This window comes from Apostichopus japonicus, chromosome 4 (assembly GCF_037975245.1).
Source record: "Apostichopus japonicus isolate 1M-3 chromosome 4, ASM3797524v1, whole genome shotgun sequence".
In the NCBI taxonomy this organism is placed as follows: domain Eukaryota; kingdom Metazoa; phylum Echinodermata; class Holothuroidea; order Aspidochirotida; family Stichopodidae; genus Apostichopus; species Apostichopus japonicus.
The window spans coordinates 23,473,207-23,497,781 of record NC_092564.1 but is presented as its reverse complement, the minus strand read 5'-3'; the positions used below and the strand labels follow the sequence as shown (position 1 = coordinate 23,497,781).

General features: G+C 38.7%; 2 protein-coding genes across 7 annotated transcripts in view; one reads left to right on the top strand and one right to left on the bottom strand.

The window, feature by feature from the left end:
* Positions 1-9,790: 9,790 nt before the first annotated feature.
* On the bottom strand, positions 9,791-11,462 carry LOC139966850 (uncharacterized). Its single transcript, XM_071970273.1, has 2 exons — positions 10,810-11,462; positions 9,791-10,404 (listed from the first exon to the last, which is right to left on the bottom strand). The coding sequence occupies exons 1-2, from the start codon at positions 11,314-11,316 to the stop codon at positions 9,868-9,870; spliced, it is 1,044 nt and encodes a 347-aa protein (XP_071826374.1). The 5' UTR covers positions 11,317-11,462; the 3' UTR covers positions 9,791-9,867.
* Positions 11,463-13,227: 1,765 nt separating this feature from the next.
* Positions 13,228-24,575, top strand: part of LOC139966848 (UBX domain-containing protein 6-like) — a 44,163-nt gene continuing 32,815 nt past the window's right edge. For 5 of the 6 annotated variants that reach the window (XR_011792779.1, XR_011792781.1, XR_011792780.1 and 2 more), the window contains exons 1-7: positions 13,229-13,465; positions 14,842-14,987; positions 15,366-15,439; positions 18,095-18,232; positions 19,927-20,024; positions 21,535-21,689; positions 23,177-23,396. Coding sequence is in view for 1 of the 6 variants with exons in the window: in XM_071970268.1 (XP_071826369.1) it covers positions 13,371-13,465; positions 14,842-14,987; positions 15,366-15,439; positions 18,095-18,232; positions 19,927-20,024; positions 21,535-21,689; positions 23,177-23,396 (926 nt within the window). In the remaining 5 variants the exon portion in view is untranslated. Of the gene's footprint in view, positions 13,466-14,841; positions 14,988-15,365; positions 15,440-18,094; positions 18,233-19,926; positions 20,025-21,534; positions 21,690-23,176; positions 23,397-24,575 lie in introns of all 6 variants that reach the window. The other variant, XR_011792782.1, reaches the window with a different exon arrangement.

The following is a 24,575-nucleotide window of genomic DNA, read 5'->3' as shown; positions in this document are numbered from 1 at the left end:
GAATGTGCTTGCCCACTGTATTTTACATGCCCGAGGATCTGTCCGATACAATCGAAAGGTTTGCCACGGGCATTCTCTGGACAGTACAGCAAAGAGATACGGGACAATATAACCTCGTGAAAAAGAAAGGTACACTAGGCTGCGCATACTAGGGTCTTAACAAGACTACCCTCCAGTAAGATTGCCGTTCATTTTTCGCCACTGCCCGATTTTTCACCTTTCAAGGTTATTAACCTGGATCGTTAGGCTGCGTGTATTACGTAATCAATTAGCGAATTGGCAAATGCAACGAGCGTTGAAAAGTCACTTGCACAGCTCAACTTTCCCGCGATCTACTGCGAGAGCCAACGTGCCCGTGGCAGGAAAAAAGTTGTAGCAGTGGTATTAAAGATTAAACAATTTCAAATGTTAGGCTTCGAAGCAGAATCGTTGAGAGCCAGATCGGGCCCGGGCCCAAATATTCCACCGGACCCCGATTTTGCACTAATCCTGTTTCTTAGCCTAAGTATATTATGAAAATGAAAAATCCAAATTCTCCCAGACCCTTTAATTTACCACGGGGCTGTTGCTCTATCTGACCCCCTTCCATCTGGCCAGGCCTACTTGGGAGCCTCTAACGACACCTGATTAAACCATTTCTTAATGAATTAGCATTATAACACACTCGCATGTTTCTTAGAGAAGTACATAATTATTGGTATAATGTCAAGTCGCGAATACGACAACTTCTCAATATTTTTGACGAGTCAGCTGAAGAGGTAAGCGTCCGTTTCGAAAGATATATTTATCACTTGCAACACTCTGAACTCGCTGCCGTCTTGCCCATCAGCCCCCCCCCCCCCCTACGATTAGACCCTCACCCGAAAAATACTGCATCATGCAATACCGTATTTCTTTAGGCAATGCAAACCCTCAATATAACTTGTCTTGAGAGATGGAAAAAACTGGAGGTCTAGGTGTCTTATTTGTGTATCGTCCAATGACGTAACACCATTGAAGAATACACACTAACGGATACTGTTCGAACGATATAGACCGGCAGCCCAGGGCACTTTGATCAAACGAACGAGGTACCAATATATGAGTATTGGAACATTTGTGGAAAAACCCAGTATATCCACAAGTGGATGTCTGCCGTGGTCGCTCTGCTGCATGTGGCCCCTGGGGCCGGTTAAAGGGGGCCCAAAAATGCATCTGATCAAACGAACGAGGTACCACTCGAAACCAATGTCAACTTAATGCATGAATGCCACATAGTACTGAATGGCCCTTGCCAGACAAATTTTCTGCTGCAAATTTTTGCCCAGGCCAGCAAATCCCAAAATATTTAGAGGCTTAGGTGAAAGTGTTATCTTTATTTTGCTTAGAGCAGCGAATGGCTAAATAAGATAAAACACTGGTCTTGTGTACAGTAACTCCAATTTATGCTGGAAACAATATAACCATGAGCTTGAAATGTCATGTTACAAGGCACATATATCCAATTCTTTAGACCCATATATAGGGCCACATTGGGCCACCTATTCTTTCTATCTGGTGGGACCTATGCAGAAGAAAATTTGTCTTGCATTGGCAGTTCTTTACTCTGTGGAAAGTACCTTTGCATTTAATATTGGTTTTGTGTAGTTCCAAACCGGTTTTGAGTGGTACCTTGCATATTTAATCTGGGTCAATGCTACGCTAACGGGCATTTGGGCCATATTTGGGGGCGTCTGGCGGGCCCTTAGCAGCAGAAAATTTGTCTGGCATGGGCCATTCAGTACTTTTTGGCATTCATGCATTAAGTTGACATTGGTTTCAGGTGGTACCTCGTTCGTTTGATCAAATGCATTTTTAGGGGCCCTTTTGGGGCGTCTGGCGGGCCCTTTGTAGCAGAAAATTTGTCTGGCATGATGATTTCCATAGTCTGTAAGATCAACCCGAACATTCCGAACCGGTTTTGAGTGGTACCTTGCATATTTAATCTGGGTCAATGTTACGCTAATGGGCATTTGGGCCATATTTGGGGGCGTCTGGCGGGCCCTTAGCAGCAGGAAATTTGTCTGGCATAGGCCATTCAGTACTTTGTGGCATTCATACATTAAGTTGACATTGGTTTCAAGTGGTACCTCGTTCGTTTGATCAGATGCATTTTTTTAGGGGCCCTTCTTGGACGTCTGGCGGGCCCTTTGCAGCAGAAAATTTGTCTGGCATGGGCCATTCAGTACTATGTGGCATTCATGCATTAAGTTGACATTGGTTTCGAGTGGTACCTCGTTCGTTTGATCAGATGCATTTTTGGGCCCCCTTTAACCGGCCCCAGGGGCCACATGCAGCAGAGCGACCACGGCAGACATCCACTTTTGGATATACTGGGTTTTTCCACAAATGTTCCAATACTCAGATATTGGTACCTCGTTCGTTTGATCAAAGTGCACTGGGCTGCCGGTCTAATACGGTCCGTTTTCCCATAGCGTGACGAATGATGGTTGGAACGATACGTGATAAGTGTGTTAGGCAATGGGATACATACGCACAGTGTGTATTTCCCTATGGCGTTACGTCATAGGAATATGTTACAATCAGGGCGCTTCTTCAGTTGTGCACTGTGACTTCTAATGTACGGAGTTCTGCAATAGACCATGGTGCCATCTGTTTATTAATTAACAATTTCCAAAAAAATGATGATTCATCGATTATGAAATTCAACAATTCATCATTTTGCGACAAAATTATGGATTATACGCTCATACAGTCCTCATTGTAACAATTTCAATGTTACAAAATGACGAATTTGTAGCTTTTGCTAAAATTTATAGCTTATAGCTAAAATGACGAATTTATAGCTTATAGCTAAAATGACGAATTTATAGCTCGTCAAATCAACGTGATGCAACAAAATTGTATTAAATAACGCTAGCATCGGAATTACCGGCGATGGAGGGGCGTTATGATTTGACCATTACCGTGACAACGATAAGTAACAACTATAGGATCGTAAACATTCATGACTATGATAACCATGCATAATTACGACGACGACGACGGTGTCCATGACCTTGAACATCATGATAACGATCAAAATGTCTAAGAGGATTACGTAACCTTGACGACCGCGGATACGACGTAACGATGGGACATGGCGATTAAAATGTCCTTGTCGATGATTGTGACGACCACCTGTTACGATGATAGTATCTGTCATTAACGATAAAGAAATATGATTAAAATGAAGTTCATATTGCCGATGACCGAGTGCATGACGGTGTCGATGGTATGTAATATCACGGTGAGGCGCTTAGACGATGTCGACGACAATCTTGATCACGACAAACCGTGACAACTGCGACCATGACGGAAGCAACGCAGTGGCGGCTACTGTTTTGGACGACGGCTCCATGTTGGGGACCGACGGCGCCTCACGGTGACCTCTCCACCTTTAATTAGGGGCGAACTGAAGATTTAATTTTCTACTGGTTCAGTGATCCGAGCGGCTACGTACGCTAGGCCCAAATGACACATTGGACCCCTCAGAATATACTACATCTTTCACGATCACTGAGAATGGGGAAAGGGCCTTTGGTGTCTCAACCTGGCGGCACATTGGAGGTCTCAAATGCATCGGATACGCTTGCGCGCTATTTTCGACCCAGTAACACGTCCAGCCAGCGAAATTATTTTTCCCACTTCGACGCGGCCATATTAGCATAATGGGCGTGGACTATCGGTCGTTGTTACGGCTTATTGGTCCACGTCACAGACTATGCAGTGATATCTCTCGGGTGTTTGTTTGAGAGCATGTCAGGGATTCTAGTACACGTACCAGTACAATAAATAGTATAGTACAGAGGGACATTGCTATTTAGGCATAGTTATAGCAGGGAGCTGCAACTCTAACAGTAACAGCTCCCTGGTTATAGTTAATACAGACGCAAGTGACAACTGTTTAATCAAATGGGTAAAATATTTCAAGTCCGTAACAATACCCAGTAGCGTACGTAAACTAATGACGAAAGCACGTAGGCTCCTTACTGCCGTTTAAAAGGGGGTTCATTTATAAATGAACAAATAATTTAGAATGATGGATAAAACAATATGGGGCACAATACAATACATGTATCTTTGTAGGTTTCTAGCATTGAAAGGTCAGTGGGCCTACCTGGTGTAATATGAAGTGTAATAATCAATACCACGGGAGGTTCATTTATAACTTTTCCAGACCCTGCTGTCACGGGAGGTTCTTCTCCAAACTTTTTCAGACACGGGAGGTTCATAACACATCTAATAAACAAACACAGTTTGATTTTGTGATGGAATTTACCTCAAGAGCTCCATAAGACCCGATTGACTGGGAGGAGCAGTCGCACATCATCATGGATCTCATGAAGTCATGTCTTAGGCCTGAGTATATTAGGCCTGAGTATATTAGCTCAGTATATTATTAAAGAGCTATACGTAAGAGCTCGAAGTCGAAGTCACAAACTTGCCGGCCTGTGACGTATTTCATAAGCCACGCCCATGTGGCCGCGTCGAAGTGGGAAAAATAATTTCGCGTCCAGCCAACCCCGACGGCAGCGCTTATACCATTAATTCGAACAAACGAGATTCAGTGATTTACAACTATACCAATATGTTTTAATCGAAAACGCTATACTTGTATGAAATTGTAACAGTGTAACCATCAGTATAATATATATAACGTTAGGCTACACAGGCCAGGTCTATAAGCCTTACCGTTATAGCGAGTAGTCTTACTTTTAGCCAGTGACGCAAAACCTTCAAATGCACACACTCACAGCTAGGCCTTTGAAAAACATAACAAAGAACCAAAATTCCAATCCTTTGCACAAATGATTGAATTTGTTTGAAACCAAATAAATCATAACAATCACAGACAATTTCATGCTAAAATAGTCAATGGTGGTTCCTATATTTCTTGTGATTTGCATGGCTTATAGCCCTTATCATTGTCTGCAAGCATTCTTGCATATAAAGTTTTCAATGAACACAAAGGATGTTGTTTCAATACAACTGTACAGTAAGTAAGTAACCATACAAATTGATTCTATGATGGTAACTTGTCTACGGCAAATTCACGCTTCAGAATTTGACAATATCTTTGTTGTTGCATATACTAGTTACAGCTTCCATCATTTGATTTTTGGGCACAAGCCAAGAATTGTCAGGGGGTCATTATAACTGAGTATTGTGCGTTCCTGTAGAGATACTTTAAAGTGCATGTTCTCATGGAGGACTGTAAGGACGCAAGTTTTACTGAGCGGACGTGTTAACTTTTAAATCTTGTAGACATTTTATGTGTATGACCAGGCGGGTAGGAAGCTTCCAAAGAGGGGGGGGGGGGCACAACATCAGAGGGGCACTTTCTCATTCCACAACAACCACTCGTTATGCTATAAACCGATACACACCGGCCATATCACTTAAATATATACGATATGTTAGTGTGTTATCAATACTATTTAGTGCCTTTCTCGGCCTTTTTGCTAAGATCATGTGTAGTATCTGTTCCCTTTCGAGGGGAATGGTGATGCACACCTGATGATGATCACACAGTCACAGTCCCGATGCAAGGGGACTGGTGTTGAGAGCGCGGATCAGTCGTTTGGTAGTTTGGTTTTCGTGCCCAGGTTCTTTCCTGGGCGACTTTTCCTTAATAAAACTATTTATTGAGATTGTTTATTGTTAACCGTACTACAAAAAGATAAGGGATGCCATTTTAAAAATAGCAGGTACAGACTAAAAATAAAATATTAAACTTAAAGGCTTAAGATATCCAAAGACAGTTCTTCATCAAAGGGGCATATTTTATTTGCCAGTAGGGCACATTTGCTACTTTGGAATAAAAAGTGGGGGCACGTGCCCCCCCCCCCCGGCCCCTACCCCCTGTGTGTGACACTTTCATGAATAATCATGTTGGGTTGCGGGAAATCTCTGGTATTGAAAAACAATTTCTGTAATCTTTTTCGATCCTTTCCAGAAACAGAGGGAAAGTCCAGGGTATACAGCATGTTACATTGCAGCAACAGAAACGAACATGTGGTATGCCCACATAAACAGTATAGTACTGCATACACGTTGTACTCCAGCTAGTTTGTCATTTGTGCATGCAACCGTCACGGTAAGGTAGAAAGCAAGCGTGCATGGTTGCGGCTGCCAGGGTCTGTAGTGTACGAAGTATACGTTACTTGACGTAACTATTAGTGCATAATATGTACAGTATCCTCATGCTGTCTTTATTAAGTAACAAAACGTGGTAACTGCAGGTCGTAGGAGTTTCCCTTCATTACGGAACGTACCAATATGTGATTTATTTCTTACGCTGTTTCTAATATGAATGGGGCAATACCAATAAGATACTATCACTTTTTGGGGGCAGATTTTCAATTTTAAAGTATAGGGCTTTCCGAGTTTTATTCGAAGTGTACTAGGATCAACCATATACACGAGTTTCATGGTGTTTATGAATGAATAGTAAAAAATTATAATTTTTCTCAATAAAACTCACATTATCAATACATATAACCTAATATAGCTTAATTACTACATAGCCTAGCCTGGTTTTACACTAGGTTAGTCTATAGGCCATTACAATAAATGCATATCACCACTGGCGGATCCAGGGCCTTTGTTTGGGAGGGGCCAAAGTGGCGTTAGAGTGATATGGGGAGGGTCTAAGGGGAGGGGGTGGAAAATTTTCTATTGCTGAATGCCTTCAGATCAGCGGCGTAACGATGAGTTCTGGGTGCCCCTGGGTCCAGGGAAGGAAGGGCCCCCCTGGCTGCTGCGGAGGATCAACCGATGTGCGCGGAGCGCACATCACGAACGCGGAGCGCGAAGTCCCAAAGGCGTGGGTCCAGGGCCCGCCTTAGGGCCCTGGAAGCTCTGTGGTTCTACAAGCTCTCTGGTGCAATCTAAGCCGTATATGGAACATTTTGTGGTGATTTTATCGACTGAGATTTGGGGGGAAATCTGCGTTCATAGACACATTTTTGGTCCGTCTTGTCTGTCATACTGGGAACATGAAAAAATGTGTTGCAAAGCTAGAATACATTAAGAGATTGAAAGGACAATAAGACCAAATGACCAATGTCCAATTAACATCAACATGTATATTTCCACCCGTGGCGTAACTCCTGTGGACAAATGGTATCCAAGTTCCCGAGAACTTGGAAAGGCTAGAGCTTGAATTTACTGAGCCTGGCCTTCTTGTCAGCAAACATATCGATTAGTCCGTCTATATCAAGTGACCAAGCCTCCTCGCTCTCGATGGAAAGGATAGCCAGCGAATCCAGCCGATCTTGAGAAATGGTTGAACGTAGGTAAGTCTTGATTAGCTTCAACTTGAGGCCTGTTCCCACGAACGCGGGCTTGCCTCTCTCTTGATCGACCTATCGAGGCTAGGGCAAGTTGATCCACTCTTTTACTCCGTGGGAACGGAGCAAGCCCGAGCTTGATTAAGCCCCTCATGAGAGGTGGGGTTAGGACAGCTAAGCCCGGGTAAACGTTAATCAATGTAAATAAACTATTGCCTTGGGGTGTAAAAGATACGATGGATTTTATCAGTTGTGGTTTCCGCCGCTTGCTTATTTCTGTATCGACATTAACTGTGTCTATTTTCATATTGGTTGTGCATGTGTACAATGGACCGATGCAGCGAAAATGAAGGAATTACATAAGGCATTGCTGAGTAGTACACAGTGTATAGCTGCCCGTGTATATCCGCATACATACAGTATAAAGTTTGAGTTGCTTTCTTGAAGATAACCGGAAAGGCCATTATTATTATTATTGTTATTATTATTATCGATATTTACCTGTACAATATGTCGCAAAAGTAGACAGAGCGAAGTATGTGGTCGGAAGATGAAATATTCGCATTGCTTGGCATTTGGTGCGACGAAAATAATATGTCGAAACTTGATGGGATATGCCGTATCGGGAAAGCCCCGGTAGAAAATAGCGTGTGTGCGCCGCTTGGATGATATATGTACGTGTCGAAAAGACTCACTGCATAGCTGTCGATCGATGCTCATATTCTCTATTGCAATAACCAGGTTCGAACGTTTTCCAAGGTTTTCCAAGCCTGCCGCTATGCCCGGAGTTAACTCGTTGAAACGCGGGTTCAAATTGCAGGGCTTATCTGCGGTTACAGTTTTTGCTCCACCTATCCTTGTTTGAAGCAAGACCGCGTTCGTGGGACCGGGGTATTTATATTAATTGGAGAATGATCTTTCTGCGGTCGCCACTGTGACTGGAAGTGTAATAAATAGGACCACAGCCGATAACAGCTTTGAGTAGGTACTAAGGTCACACAGAAAAATATTTCCATTGTCTCGTTTATAGTTTCTTTTCCAACGAAAACGTGCCGTTTCAAAAAGCCTGAAAAAAGAAAAAAAAAGGGTACCCCTCTTCTAAGTTCTGTAGATCAGTGCAGCGGGGGCCCCCTTTGGTCGGGGCCCCTGGGTTTGCCCCGTCCGAGCCCATAGGCGTTACGCCGCTGCCTCAGATGCGATTTGGTGCGACAAAAGTGTACAATGGTGATGTTAATTTACTTTTTTTTTAATTTTAAAAATGTTTCCCAGGTGTAATTTTCTAAAATATTTATAAAACAAAGTTGGGATCATCTTTCTCAATTTTTTTTATTTTTCATAGGGTTATAAATTTCTTACAACCAGCCTGTAACTGCAAAATGGTGATAAACTGTAAATCCTCATGCTCATACATTTAATTTTAAACCAGAAAACGTAAAGGTTTAGACTAGTCTACCACTGCTATTCCTCTCGATTTTTTTAATTTCCAATCATATGATTTAGAGGATGTTCGGAAACACTTTTTGGCTCACCTTTGGGGGGGGGGGGGGTCATGGCCCCCGTTGGCCCCCCCCTGGATCCGCCAGTGCATATCACATGCGAAAGCAATATTTTTTTCTTTCACTGTCAACAATCACTTGTATTAGCCATTTTCCCGAACATGTATGTATAGACCACTAGTGGTCTTTACATGTCCACTGTTTAGCCTAGGCCTAGTCTTTTTAAAAGCGAAGGGTATAGCTACGGTGTCTAAAGTGTGCTGAACCAAGGTTGTTTTTAGAAGTATAGTTGTTGTACTAATTTCGATCTGGAACAATTCCCTTTCACTTTGTACTTTGAATTTTGTCGGCGATTCCAAACTCTTGGATAAGAAAGTGTAAAACACAAATGATTAGCTGCCATATGCTATTGCATTTTACTACAAACTCAAATATTATTTACAGGTAGAATATTACATAATATACAAATAACGAATGCCGTAGTACACTCCTAAACGACATGTTCAATGATTGAATGTATCAATTACTTTCTCAAAGAATGAAGAAGATATTTATTTACTTCGAGATATGCGAATTTCTTTTCCAAATATTCTGTTTGTTTCTTTGTATCGTTTTTGAGAATAACTGTTGTTTTAATTGTTACTGACGTAAATGTAAACGTATATAAAATACGAAGCAAATTCGAATTAAAGTTTGAAATAGATTGTTCATTTGAAACGAAAGATATCAATAAATGTAGAAAAAAAAACTGAGTTGATTCGTAATGTGGGTAAAAATCAGTTTTACTTGTTAAAAAGTTCATGATACTGTGAAAAGTATAGAAATTGAAAGTAATACCAAAACAAATGACAAAATAAGCTAAAGTAAGAAAAACAAAAAACAAATATATATATATATAAATATATATATATATATATATATATATATATTATATATATATATATATATATATATATATATATATATATATATTATATATATATATATATATATATATATATATATATATATATATATATATATATATATATATATATATATATATATTCGAATATTTCTTATATACAGTGTTTTTTTAGTAGTTTAATAACTTCTGTGACATTTACTACAGTATTCTGGTACATTCTGTACTGCCACTCTGGATCGTAACAGCAAACCTTGCGAGGTGCTTCAGTCCTACTCAATATGGCTAATCTTTTCTCCTCGCTCAGATTGTTCAAATGAAACCGATATGATGGAGGCTCGATCGCATTGGACGCATTCATATTCCTCCAGGCGATGTATTTTATATTCAATTCTTCAAGATTCAACATCGTTTGGTACACTTGATAAAACTCTGGGTTTATTGCGTATGGGTACATTTCTACTACCACTGCATGACGTGGTAAAAACATCGCTAGAATCATTAGAGCTCCGTGCATACTGATTAATAATTCTGCGCAGGATACAATTCGAATAATTTCCATAATACTGTTGTCTTCCATACCAACGACTTGAATACTGATCTCAAATTCCTTTTCTATCGAGCTGGCAAGTTCATTTTGGTTTAAAATTTGCCGGGTGCGTTTCCTCGTGAATAAAACCCCGTACGATATCTGTGGACAAACGATATTAATGTTCATTTTCTCAATGAGATAATTTTTAAACTTTCTAAAATGTTCAGGGGTTACTTTCGGATCCAGAAGTGGTCCTTCATGTAACTCGTCCATACCCCATTGGTACCACATGGAGCTGTTAGACAATCCTATCGTTACATCCTCGAAGCAGACGACAGATTGGTCAGGTAAATGCTCATCGAAATCCAATTGTAAGATTGGCTCGTTTTGAGTAAAAACACGATAAATCGTCTCCGCATCTCCGATCAATCTGTTCCGAAACATGAGAATGAGAGTATAAGAAGGCTCGGCCGAGTGTGAAGAGTCTGAAAGATTCAAGGAAGAGAAAAGAGGCATCAAAACGTCGTGGATGTCGTGTGCAATATTGTCAGCAATACGACTCACCATGAAATATTTTCCTTTCTGGTAGTGCCTATATATGTGCTGTTCAATCTCCACGTCATGCTGGGGGAAATGAACATATCTGAACCGCATGTTCGCCCCTATAACTGCTGTCAAGCTAATTCGTCGTGATGCTCGTTCCACTGCTTCGTTGGTAAAAGTCAAATCACCACGATTTAGAAAGAATCTTTCGTATACGTTTGAATAACAAAGATTCCGAAAATTGCAAAATCTGTCCGTACGTTTAGAGTCACTTCCGTTTGGTCCAGAGCACCAGACGACTTCCCCTTGAGGTATTTTCATACTGTTATTAAAGTATTCTAAAGGTGCACCACTTCTTGCCGGCGGTCTCCCCTTGTATGCCATATCTCCCATGTTGATGACTTGGTGCCACAGAAATGCTAAACTACACACTTTGAACACGAATTGCAGAAAGCTGAATGTTTTATCCATTATAGTGATATTTCTAGTTTCAGGCACACTCCGTATATAACCAGGGAGTTGTTCCATAACAACTTCCTGATATAACACATGAATTAAAACATGGCCATATAGTTATAAACGATAGGCTACCCTGCATTGACCGACAGCTATAGTGCCCCGTTTCAGAGTTTAGTCAAGCATGAATACAAATAACTCGGTTTAGCCATTTACCAAGGTGGCGATTGTTACGGAAGCTTAAAAGTGCCATCAACATAATAAAACTTTGCACTAATAAGTCGACATTTTTCAATAAATTGTTTATATAACAGGATAATATCTTATCAAAAATCAAAAAATTGTTAAATTGCTCAGTTGCTTTAACTGAGCAATTGAAAATATTTCTGCAAAATGTTTACTCGACAACTTATCAGATCTCGTCAATTCAACAGCTTTCTGAAAAATGTTCAATTTTTCACTTCCTTCCAACTGAGTAATCGAACAATTTTCTGCAAAATGTTGAATTGACCACCCATAATATGTCGTCAATTCAACAATTTTCTGTAAACTGTTAAATTGACAACTTATTAGATCTCGTAAATTCAACATTTCTCTCCAAATTTTTCAATTGTTCACTTCATTCCAACTGAGTAATTGAACAAATTTCTGCAAAATGTTGAATGGGCAACTTATGAGATCTCGTTAATTCAACATTTTTCTGCGAAATGTTAAATTGTTCACTTCATTCTAACGGTGCACAAGTTAAGCCGAATTAATACAACTTTGTAAGTTCTGGAGTTTAAGACAATGACCTCTGGTAAAACAATATTAGCAAACATGAAACAGCATCAGTGAAGGATAAATTGTCAAAACCATACACAATCTTGAAAACCTGAATCAAGTCACCACGTAACCTCCTAAGCTCCAGTGTGGTGAGATTCAGCAGCTGTAACCGCCTATAATAAGGAACACACTTTAAGAAACTAATCATCCTAGTAGCTTTCCTCTGGACCTTCTCGAGTACTTACTTATCCATGGCAAAGTATACGTTCCAAGCCTGCACAGCATACTCCAGATGAGGCCTAACCAACTGCAAAGCCTAACAACAGAATATATGTCCTCTTTCAGATAACTAAAGTTCCTCTAAGTTGATCATACCTAAAACCCTATTACCTCTTTATGTATGATAACCCTATGAGCATATACACTTTACTTAATTTTAATAGGCATCAATGGCGTACTCTCCTACCCTTAGGGGTGCTAGGCCTCCAAATATTTGCCTCCCCCAAAAACCGTGTCTAGAAAATGTCTGTTTTAATAGGCTCTGTCCCCCTCCCCCAACGCCGTTATATAAATTGTATAGAAAAAACTCCTGGATCGACTTTATAGGTATTTCAAGGATAAATTGTCAAAACCATACACAATCTTGAAAACCTGAATCAAGTCACCACGTAACCTCCTAAGCTCCAGTGAGCAGTACGGCAGGTCCGGCGAACGCCGGACCAATACTCAGGGCGACAAAAAAAAAGAACAAAAAGAAGAAAAGAAAGTAGGCTAGGACTAAGAAAAAAAAAATGGCAAAAAATAATCTGGGAGGTATATTTTTCAATAATTTTCAATAATGATGACGGCCAGTAGGCTAAATGTGACTACTCTGGCAGGTCTTGTTTTCAAGCTCGGGAAGTGCCATTTCCTGCAATCTGGGAGGCATTTTTGCAAAATTTTCTCCATTACGCTACGCGCCAACCATGGTGGCGCGTAGCGTAGTACCAAACGCCCCCCCCCCCGATAATTATGATAGATGGCCACATTCTGATCTGCCTTACCAATCCCAAATAGCTTCCGACGCCCCTGTATAGTAGCCTGCCAAGCTCCACGGATCGTATAGTCGTGAGCCACCAAAGAAAGATTATGGGCGTTCTTACCCAAAATGAATGTCGAACAATTTACTTACACCCTCCAAATTGCTTTACCCATTACCCCATATGAGCAGGTACCTTTTTCGCGATTACACTCTTTGACCGTCTGCTACAATTTCTGTGCTGTCTGCCTGTCAACTCTTAACTTGAACCATACTTCAGACTTGTCTTTTTGTCGCAAGCGAAATTTAGTTTTAATCTTGTCGGCAGAATAATTCTGTCATTATGAAGAAACTTGGACAGTTCATCGAGAAGAAGAAAGTTGAGAGTCGATTCAAGAAAGCCGGTGCAGGTCATAGTTTGCAAGAAGAGAGGAAAATGTAGAGTAATTGTTTTTAGCATTACGTTAGGACGTTAGCCCAACACTAACAGTTATGCCAATAGGCCTAGGCCTAGCCTTATTGTCGTTAGGCAAGCGCATAATTTAACTTTAAGTTAGACCTTCAGGCTGGCCAGGAATTCCGAGTTAGGTGATTATCAACAATTTTAGGAGGGGCACAATGCTTGTGTCCTGTAGGCCTAACTTTCGACATCACTGCAGTGCAGACATGGCGAACAAAGTTGTTTTGAAACCAAGTGAAGAACAGAAACACCCCATTTCCCAAGTTCAGTTCAGGTAATATATTTCGCATATACATATAGACATACAAAAACAGTGCAGTAATGGTAAATACAGGATACTAGAAAAAAACATAAAATGTTTATCAAAGCTAGTAACCCTAAAGAAAGATAGAAAATAACAGAGCAAAGTAAGAAAGAAAAACAAAATGTACAAAACAAATAGAGAGTGCTGGTATTTGCATAACTGCTTCTTAGAGTAATTTGGGAAATGCTTGCAGCTACTAATATTTTCAATAAAAGAGGTGCATTGAGCTAAGCCATGCTGCACATTTCAGGTCTAGGCCTGAGGTACTTTACCCAAATTTATTAGCTGATTTGTTTTTCATTATTCCTGAAGCTGTTCGATTTCTAGTATGGATTAAATTTTACACTTTTATAATGAAAAAGAAATTCAAGCAGCTAACAACCCCAAAATGGAGTGCCTGCAATAAGACAGTTGTTATTTAAATTGTTCTACTTGTTTTTTTTCTCCATTTGCTAGAAATTTTGATCTCATTGAGGTATATGTTGGAAAATACATGTCGTTTTAAGCTACGCCACTGAGTTAACTACCCACCCCTCCCCCCCCCCCCCAGCCAATGGAAAGAACCATTTATAAAACACTATATTCTCAATTATCCCTACTGTGACAATCAACAGCACATGACTATACACACAAACCAAGGCCTATTTACAACATGTTTTGACACACAATGAAGATGTATCATGTACAATAACCTTGTGTGTTTCAAGCCTTGTGAATGCATTCAATTAATATTACATTGTTAATCTCTCCAGCACTAGGGTTACCATACGTCCCGATTAATTATGATTGTCCAGTATTGGAAATGGAATCATACTGTCCTGTCTGCAAATTTAATTGTCCGGGTTTTCTAAAATATCTCTGTGATGTTCAAAAATATTATGTGATATTATATGCCACCATTTGGTACATAGGCCCTGTTAAAATCTCAATTCTTTGAACCCCTCTTCCAGAATACAGTGTCCCACTTTCCAATGCACGGAATATGGTAATCCTGTTTAGCTAGCACAAACTACAGGACTAACAGGCATCTTTTTTGATATATTTTTGTAGACCAGAGAGTGGCCCTTCAGCTGCCCCTGTGAGAGCTAATCCATCACAGAGCTCGCAACAAGCTGGCCAGAAAGCACTGGAAAGATTCGATCAAAAACAACAGTCGTCGAAACCAAAACGGAACTTCACTGTCCTGAAATCCCAAGGTAGTTCCAGAAATAAGATTGAATCATCAAATTTCAGTCACTGACTGTTTTTATTTGTTACATCAATGCTATGTGCCATGAAGCATGCATCGTGAATTTGAACAACCCTTAAATAGCACTGTAAATGTGTGCAATTACTCAATTGTGAAGAGTTTTCCAAGAGTGTCCACGTTGCTGCCTATACTCTCATTCTTTCTTTTTCTTACGGTAACTAAGACATTTTTTTAGGTGCATTCTTTGTTATAAGCGTGAAAATTACTGAAACAGGAGATTGCCATTAAGTAATACCTTACATATATTAAAAATATATTAAAAGTGATCATGCACATGTGTCAAATGTTACCTCCATCTTGTTTTACTTCTTTTATCGCTCCGCAGTGAAGCAAGAGGCCACAAATGAGGCACAGGCAGCAGCTGCCACCAGTGAACAGAAATCACATGTCCAGAATCAGGTAAACATTATTTCTAGACTTTTAGCATATTTGAAATTGCTATATTGGAAAGGGTATTCACATACCTGCTTTCTTGAACCCCAACCCCTTTTTACCCTTTACATAACAATCAGGGTTGAAGGTCATATGTGAGGAAACCGATGGCTATTTTCTTTAAGAGTCTAATGCAGATTACTTTTAATCAGTGAAAGCAGAACATATTCTAAGCATCCTTGTGAAATTTGCATGCAATTCCTAAGTATCGTTTTTGGTTGTAAGTTGACATGTAGAGTACCGAAAGTGAAGCAAACAGGTGTGATGACAAAGATACACAAATGTGTGTTAGGTTGTTTAAATTATTTCATATCTTCGTCCAATTATCTTCAAATTTGGAAGGCATCAACATCATATGGATACAGGGGCGTATCCAGGATTTTCCAATAGGGGGGGCGCCAGGCATGAATGATCGCCGTCCTGGGTGATGGGTCTAAGGGGAGGGGTGTACAATTTTTGCTTTCAAAGAAGGGCTGAAATGCAAAATGGTGTCATATGCATGGGCGGCGATCCGTACTTCCGAGTGGGGGGGGGGGGGGATATGACCTTGTTGACTATCTAAGCGTAGCGCCACCATGAGTTGGCGCGAAGCGTACAAGAAAATTTTGGGATTAACAAACCCTCTAGATGGCCGGAAACGGCACTTCCCGAGGTTTCCAAGCGGCATATACCCAACTTTAAAATAGGGATGTCATGTCCGAAATATCTCATAATCAGGATCCAAAATACTTTTTTTTTTAAATTTCGGGTGTTATTTTGGGAAAATTGCCCTTTCCAATCTTGTTTCAGGCGCAACGTTAGAATGTTCGAGAGCTCTGTTATATTATTCGATGAAGAAAATGGCCTCATGCAGGCTATTATAGGCCTATACACATGCAATACACAATTACACATAGTTACATTCCTAGGTACCGATTGCTAGGGCATCCAGGTGAAACGTGTATTAAGCATTACCCTGGTTACATGAGATTCTCAGCTGTTCGAGGGAACATGTACGTGTGTAGGCCTACTATAGGGCCTATATGAATACTATGAGGGTGCATATATGAACTATATCAATACCGTGGGCGCAATAATACATTTTGTTGTTATAGGGCCAATGAAGCCTACAGTCAACTATTTTTGCTTTATAAAGACGCTTTATTTGAAAAGATCGCACTGCGTTTATGGTAGGCGAGAAATGAAGCTAAAAAAGAGTCGTACATTAACGAAGATGCATAAATGTAGGCATGAAAATATTCTTATCCCTGGCATTTGGTGGGGGGCGGGGATATGGTGCATTACATCCCCTCCACCCATTTTCATGGGGGGATATATCCCCCCTCCACCCAGGATCGCCGCCCATGGCCATATGTGATCCATTTTTCGACCTTAATAATAAGCAACATTTCCAGTAAATATGGACACAAAATGCACAATTTAGTATGGCTGGCATGTCATTTAGTGTTTATAGTGATAATACAAACACAATTACCATCTATGTTTCTAAAACTATTATGCCGCCGAACTTCGCCAGAACCTTTTTTTGGCAAACAAAAAATAAAGCATACGGGAGGGGGGGGGGGGTTGAGCGATCACCGACATCTCACATAAAGGTCGTCATCAATTTTTTTTTTTTTTTTTTTTTGCTAAACTTTTTTTTTTTTGGTGACGGCCAATAGGGGGGGCGCGCGCCTGTTGCGCCCCCCCTGGATACGCCCCTGTGGATACACTACAGTCATTGAGTATTGATAACTTCACATCCCCTGAAGCATAGATGGAACCTTGTGTAATCCAAGGTTCAAGCTATATAGTGAAAAAAAAAAGTAAAGAAAAACAAACATTTTGCAGTCAGTGTGAAACAATGGCTTGTTTGCTTCACTTCAAATCTATCTATATCTCAGAAATGCAACGTAGGAATGGCTTGAAATTTCACCAGGTTGCTTAGTATGTCTTCTTTCATCTGAACTATCCTTTTTCAATTTTATATCCAAGAAATCTTTGTCCAAACATCAAGGTGGAAACCATGAGTGGAGCAACGGAAGGCTATTGTCTTCTACCCATTGTCTTCTGCCCTATTGTCTTCTATTGAGATTCTACCCCAGGGAGTCAGAATACTGCAAGAATGTTAAACCTATGAAACTAAATAATGAGGACGTATTTTAAGAAATGTCATTTAGTTGACCAGACCTTAACTTGACCTTTGCTCTTGACCTTTGACCTTGACTTATGACCTTTGCATCAAGTAGGTTTTGCTCATTTCACTATTCTCTCCACAGACAGATATCAATTATTCCCCTCCCTCCACCCAACCCCATGAAAAGAAAAAGGATCTATAAATATGAAGCTTAAGAATGGAGAAATTCTTATACAAAAGATAAAAACATTTTATGAAGCACTTTCACATGTTTCCTCCAGGGGTGCTATATTTTAATATAAAAATGCATGATTAAACTGGTAAGGAAAAAGAAAAGTAACACATGTGGGTCTCCATGTTTTTAAATGTCTGTTGTGACATGACAGTTAACATCTTAGCAACACATGATTTAACTGTCTATACACATCAAGTGACCTAATTCTTGCAAATGAAATAGTTAATAATTTAACAACTGTTTCATTACAACTGATTTTCTGTTTTTGTAGCAGCCTCCACCAACTCCTACCTTTTCGGACCAGGATGCCCCCATCTCTGTAGCTGGTGTCTTCTACCAGTGTCCTCTCTGTTCAACCACCGCCTCTCAGAGCGAATTGACTGCTCACATGGAAGTTTGTTTTGCAACTGTGAGTAAATTAAATTTAAAAGCGAATGGTAACGAACCATGAACCATCTTATTAGTGGTTATTCCTTGTGTGTAACAAGTGTATAGTGAAAGGGCGCCACTACGTTGTCGGAAGGAGACAACGGTTGCCAAGGCAACAGGGAGTAATTTTTTGTAGCAGTTTTGGAGGCTCTGTACCTATGTCTCTTTTTGAAAATACTATGTGCTCCTGTGTACAAAAATTGCTATACGTAGTTACACTTCACCATACTGCATGGTATTTTGTGATGAGGTAAAAGATAAATTATTCCCTGGACAGGGGCTAAGGATAAGTAATAATCCTCTATTTTGTGTATGCTCTGACAAAAATGAAACAGTTAGGACCAATTTAAATTGGGGGTCCCGGAAAATACTGTGAAAAAGGTCTTAAACTTACTGTACCACAATGTGTGAATTTTAAATTGATTGGGGTTTATTCCGAGACATGAAGAGGTACATTCCGGGTAAATATATGACCATCTATTCCTTCCACCGTTATGTAGAATTTTGCACACTGAAGCAGGAAGATGTGTTTCTTCCATTTCAGGTATGAGTGACCCTCACTAGGTGTTTGTTGATTGGGATCACAGTTTGTCAGTATATTGTCATAACACATATCATTCTGTGATATCATCCCATTATCTACTGTTGACATTCTATGAATCACCCTTAAAATACAGACATCTTACATGTCGATTTACATAACGGAAAAAGTCCTCACATAATCAGAGGTCTCTCCATCCCCCTCTCTCAGTTTGAGAACACTTTTTTTTTCAATACATACTTCCTTTTATATTAGGGATCGCATTTCCTTTTTGTTCTAATCTCTAAACCTAAGACTTGATTTTTGAATGTAACTGTAAGGTTAGGACAGTATGCTTACGACTCGTTCACCATTAGTGACTCAATGATGCAGAATAGATGTTTAGGTTGGTAAAGTTGTGTCTTAATAATTAATGATTGGTTTGTGCTATATGCGGGTGTAGAACAGATACTGCAATAATGTATAACCTTTCACAGTTCTTGCTAGTCTGGTGCCCAATGTTGCAAACTGCTTTCTCAAGAATGACCTGAAATGTTCAACTGTAGGCAGAATATTAGGCTTGATTATGCTATAGTTTCAAGAAAAAAGAAAAGCAATTGAGTATTTATATTAATGTTTCCACAGCTTTTGAGGTTTTTGAAGATATTCACCATTAAAATATGCTAAGAATGCTCCTTTAAGGCTTCAGAGATGTTGAGGTGGGCTTCATCAGTGCTGGCCTAAGTGTTGATGTTAACCCATTGTTTTGTAAATTCTGATAACTCAACCGAAACATATTATTTTAACTTTCATTTAAACTACAGAACTCCCTTAGATGACATTCAACACCATTTGTCCTTCACAAATTATGTAATAAACTGTAAAAATGTAATTTGAGGCCAAAAGTCTTATGCTTTACATTGAGTTTTGTGTTGCCAAAGAGGAAATGACCTAATATGGTCTGTTTATTAGACTAAGTAGTCCAGCCACTTCAGTTGATGATTCGCACTTGGTCATTTTTTCAAAAATTAAAAGTGTTGCTGTTTACAGACATCCAACCTGGCCTTATAACAGTGTATTTTAATGATCTATCAAGTTTTATTTTGTACTCTAAATTCATACTTTTAATTTTTTTTCCTAATTCTACTTTTCAGTTGGTTTCAGCAGATCCTTTGCAAGGGACTTGTACCATGATCAACTCAATAAACAGAGACTTTGATGCTTTAAAAATTGGAAAAGATATCTTATGCAAGTAAGTAGATGTGTGCTTTTAAAAGGATTGTCTGGTGGCCCAAAGAAGTTACCTTCAAAAATGATAAATAATTTTCTAAACATATTGTCAAAGTATGAGAACGCTAATGTTGCGTTTGACAGAGAAAAGATTTTTTAATCGTTAAGGATAGACATTTCAAATATGACTTGAACAGTACAGAACGTGACGTCAGCTATGCTAATGCAGATTGCATCATAACCCACGCTCTGAACAGTACCTACAGTAATCACCACAAAACCGCGTTTGTATACAGATTAATTTATTCCTCTATTTAATTATAGTTATATATAATAGGCAATCACATGTGCTTACATGTGAGAGTTTATTTGCTGCGGAAATGGGAGTGCTAACTTCAAGTTGCCTGTTTTGCCTATTTGCAAGCACTATGTCAATCACCATATTGAAGTGTTCGGACAAACAGTACTTTTGGTGAGAAACTGGTGAATTTGAAAACCAGATTTCTACAAGAAGAAAACGTCGAATGGGGACAATTTTTACATGGTTAGAAAGAGAAAAATAATAACTACAAGGACAATGTATCAAAATCTTCCACCAGACAATTCCTTTAAAATATCATTGACAATGTAAATCTCGTAGTCTGAGATTTTGTTTTCGTCGGTCACACATCCAAAAATTCACTCAATGCAGATATTAAATCGTTGAATTAAGTATATATTTAAAATCAGTTGCAGACGGTCATTCTGCAAATCTGATTTGATTTGATCTGGTTATCTGTTAATCTGATAATCTGATCTGTTATCTGGTGACTAAGTAAATATGCACAATTATAAGAAACGGTCGCGAATAAGGATAATGGAACTATTAATAAACAATAATGACAATAATCAATTACCTACAAGAATACATAACTTTACACAAAAACTAATAATCATGGATCAGATTTCTCAATGCAAATATCTTTAAACCCATTTGATTATGTGACGTAAAATAAAACTGTACCTTTCATACACAAAATCATTTTTAAATTACACATATATAATACGTTACGTCAAAGAGGTTTAAGGAAAAACAACTTACATGAAACTTTTGATTTTAATCCTATACAAAACAAATATACGTCACTCGTCATCAATCGTATCGTTACTGTGAATCAATTAATTAGTATAAACCAGAAGCAAACAGAATACAGGCTTATTCCAACCAAGGACGCAACTCACATGCACAACGATATGTGCAACAATGACGCACAATGCCAAACACAGTGTCACACGCATTGAAACAATTGGAAACTCATTTACAGACAGGTTCTGATCAATTTTTGTTTTATTATTATTCAAATGTTTGACCTTGTTGATTTCATCTAACAGCATAATTCCATAAACCCTTAACTGTTTACTTTATACCTCACTTTAAATTCATAACGAAAAGATATGAAAATTAAAAAAAAAACCATACAATCTTCATTAGTGTAATGTCAACGAGTTTGAATTTAACAGTTGAAGCCAGTATTCCATGTTGACTTTTTCAGGTATGTAGACAACATTTACAATCACCCTGGAGAAGATAAGTATCGTAAGATACGGATAGGGAACAAAGCCTTTCAAGAGAGGGTGGTTACATTAAAAGGAGGCATAGAGTTCCTCCAGGCAGTAGGATTTCAACAAAAGGAACTTCCACATCAAGGTATGGCCGCAGTACACATCCATTATATATCCAGGTTGGAATTATTCATGTTTTGAGTCTTTAAGAGATGTACTCTCACAGAGTAAAAGTTGAAAGTTTGCATTTTTTCAAAACTGCACTTCTTGAGATGGAATGCTATTTTATGTCACTCTGACCAAGTTATTTAATTATCCGATAAAATCGGATACCGTTTCCTTCTGAGATATCTTGCCGAATCATGTGGTAGTCGCTCCTCTTTAGTAAGTTATAAGGTTTAATATAAATATTGTGTCCCACAAATTTGAAGTAAGGTTTTGTTTCGTTTGCAAACCTTTATATCATTCGTGAAATCAATTCCTGGACTTTCATTAAATGGTCAAGTATGGCAAGATTGTAGTAGGTATAACACAAGATGTAAATTTTAGTGACCAAAAAAGCCAGGCATGGTTCAGCTATTTGATGCCCTTACTTCCACTACAAAAACATAATGAACATTGTAACATGTGACATCTTCTTTGCCCTTTCAAAATAATGAATGTGGAAGCTGAGACGTTTGGAAGACCTCCCAACAGACAATTAGTAGGCAAGTGGGGATAGATATGAAAAAAAAAAGAACTTTGGTTTGCAGCAGACAACATATATGATGCTTTTTAACTATTGTAGAGCTTCCCATAAGATCATGTCATTTAGTAGTCATATTGATTACAAATGCAAATTAGTGGCTTTGTTTGAAAGAGGTAATTTCATATCATTTTGGAACCCTAAGTACTTATATAGGTTATTAAGCAAGCAAGGAGACTATGAATAAAAAAGGAAATTTCATTGTCATTTCATAACGACAGATATAGAAATTTACATAAGATGAATTTCAATATCTTTCTCTATCTCTGCAAACTAGCTTTAAGCAGCAAACTGAATGAGAAAAGCCTGGAAATTTGGGATAGATGTTTCACTATTTTACTGAATATTGAAATTGATATTGTGTTGGGCAAGAAAAAATATAATTTTCTCTAAATGTAAGAAGAAGAGGACTTTGAGGTGGTAATTGACTTGGGAAGGAAATTTGCTTCTTTCATGACTTTTTATGGTAATCATTTATGCCAATTTTAGAACTCATGACAAAACACATCATCAATTGTAGTTAACTAGAGTAGCAACTCATGGCTGCTACTTGATAATGGAACTTTAATTGCAAATTTGTTTATTTCATGACTTTTTATGGTAATCATTTATGCAAAATATGCTGCAGAATTTTACAACCCAAGACAACAAACAACATTAATCATAGTTAATTAGAGTAGCAAATCATGGCTGCTACTTGATAATGGAACTTTAATTGCAAATTTGTTTCTTTCATGACTTTTTATGGTAATCATGTATGCAAATTAGGCTGCAGAATTTTACAACCCAAGACAAAAAAAACAACATTAATTATAGTTAATTTAGAGTAGCAAATCATGGCTGCTAAATGGATAATGGAACTTTTTAACTGTCAATCATCTCTGCAGATGCTACGGAATTATTTTGGGTTCTTCCCGAAGAATTTGCACAAGACATGGACAGACTCATCTCCTGTAAGACTAGTCTGGAATCCGGAGAAGCCATGAGACCGACTCTCTGGAGAGACTTGAAAATTTTAAAACCGGTGGAAGGGAATCGACGATTTCATTTACCAGATGAATTCTTCAGGATTACTTCAGAAGAGGTGAAGAGAGAGCAAGAAAGGAGGTGAGTTTACAAAACAAAAGAAGAGAAAAACAATTGGTTGTTTAACAGCCAGAGAAACTTTGATGTAGTGCCAGAAATAAATTTAACCAACATTTTTCATTGATCGCTAAAGAAGTTGCGCTTTGGGTCCCCTGTTTGTTGTGTGCATTTTCCTTTTTATCTCCCATATGCATTTCTATGTGTTGAGATGTTGTAGTGCTTGTTGGCAACATGCTTAGACTGCTGCCAGATCTCTTGGGCAATTCTTTGAAGTGTTGTCACTGGGTAGCACATGGAGTAGTTTACAAAAGATACTTATTGTTTATGTAGCCTAAAATCATGTCAGAGCCAAATTAATTATGAGAAATATCTCATACTGTAATATGAGATATTTTGGCCTTATTTTGGGATAAGGTTACATCTCATCTAAAGTTACGTTTCATCTCATCTAAGGTGACATCTCATCTAAGGTTACGTCTCATCACTTCTGAGGTTATGTCTCATCTAAGGTTACATCTCATCTCATCTAATGATCTAAGTTTACGTCGCATCTTATTTCATCTAAGGTCTCATCTCATCTAAGGTTACATCTCATATCATCTAAGGTTACCTGTCATCTCATCTGAGGTTACATCTCTTCTCATGTAAGGTTACATCTCATCTCATCAAAGGTTACGTCACATCTCATTTCATCTCAGGTCTCATATCAACTAAGGTGAAGTCTCTTCTCATCTAAGGCTACATCTCATATCATTTAAGGTTACGTCTGATCTCATTGTAGGTTTCGTCTCATCTCCTCTAAGGTTACATTTCATCTCATCTAAGGTTACATCGAAATGTCACTCTGTGACATCTATACCACTGACCCGACAGATGACCGACAGATGACTGACTTGACGATGGAGCTAAGGTTAAGTCTCATCTCATATCACCTAAGGTTATCTACAACAGCAACTGCTACAACAGTCTAGATATCTTTGATTTTACTTCTGAAAAGAAACTTGTTGCTTGAAACTGGCATCCATGATCCTACATAATATATAATACAACTGAAATCATACAAAGTTGCAATACCTGTCTTAACTGATACACTGGGCATCGCAGTACAAGCACATCAGAAGTAGTATTGAGATTCTGCAGCATTGCTGCTTTAGTCATCACACAACAAAATATTTTGGAATGCAAGATTCTGACAATGAT

Bases quoted from the DNA above. Each gene is read 5' to 3' on its own strand.
- LOC139966850 (XM_071970273.1), bottom strand. From the start codon at position 11,316: ATGGAACAACTCCCTGGTTATATACGGAGTGTGCCTGAAACTAGAAAT. The intron at 10,405-10,809 runs GTGAGTCGTATT...GTTTGTCCACAG, and splicing joins AGAAAGGAAAATATTTCATG to ATATCGTACGGGGTTTTATT.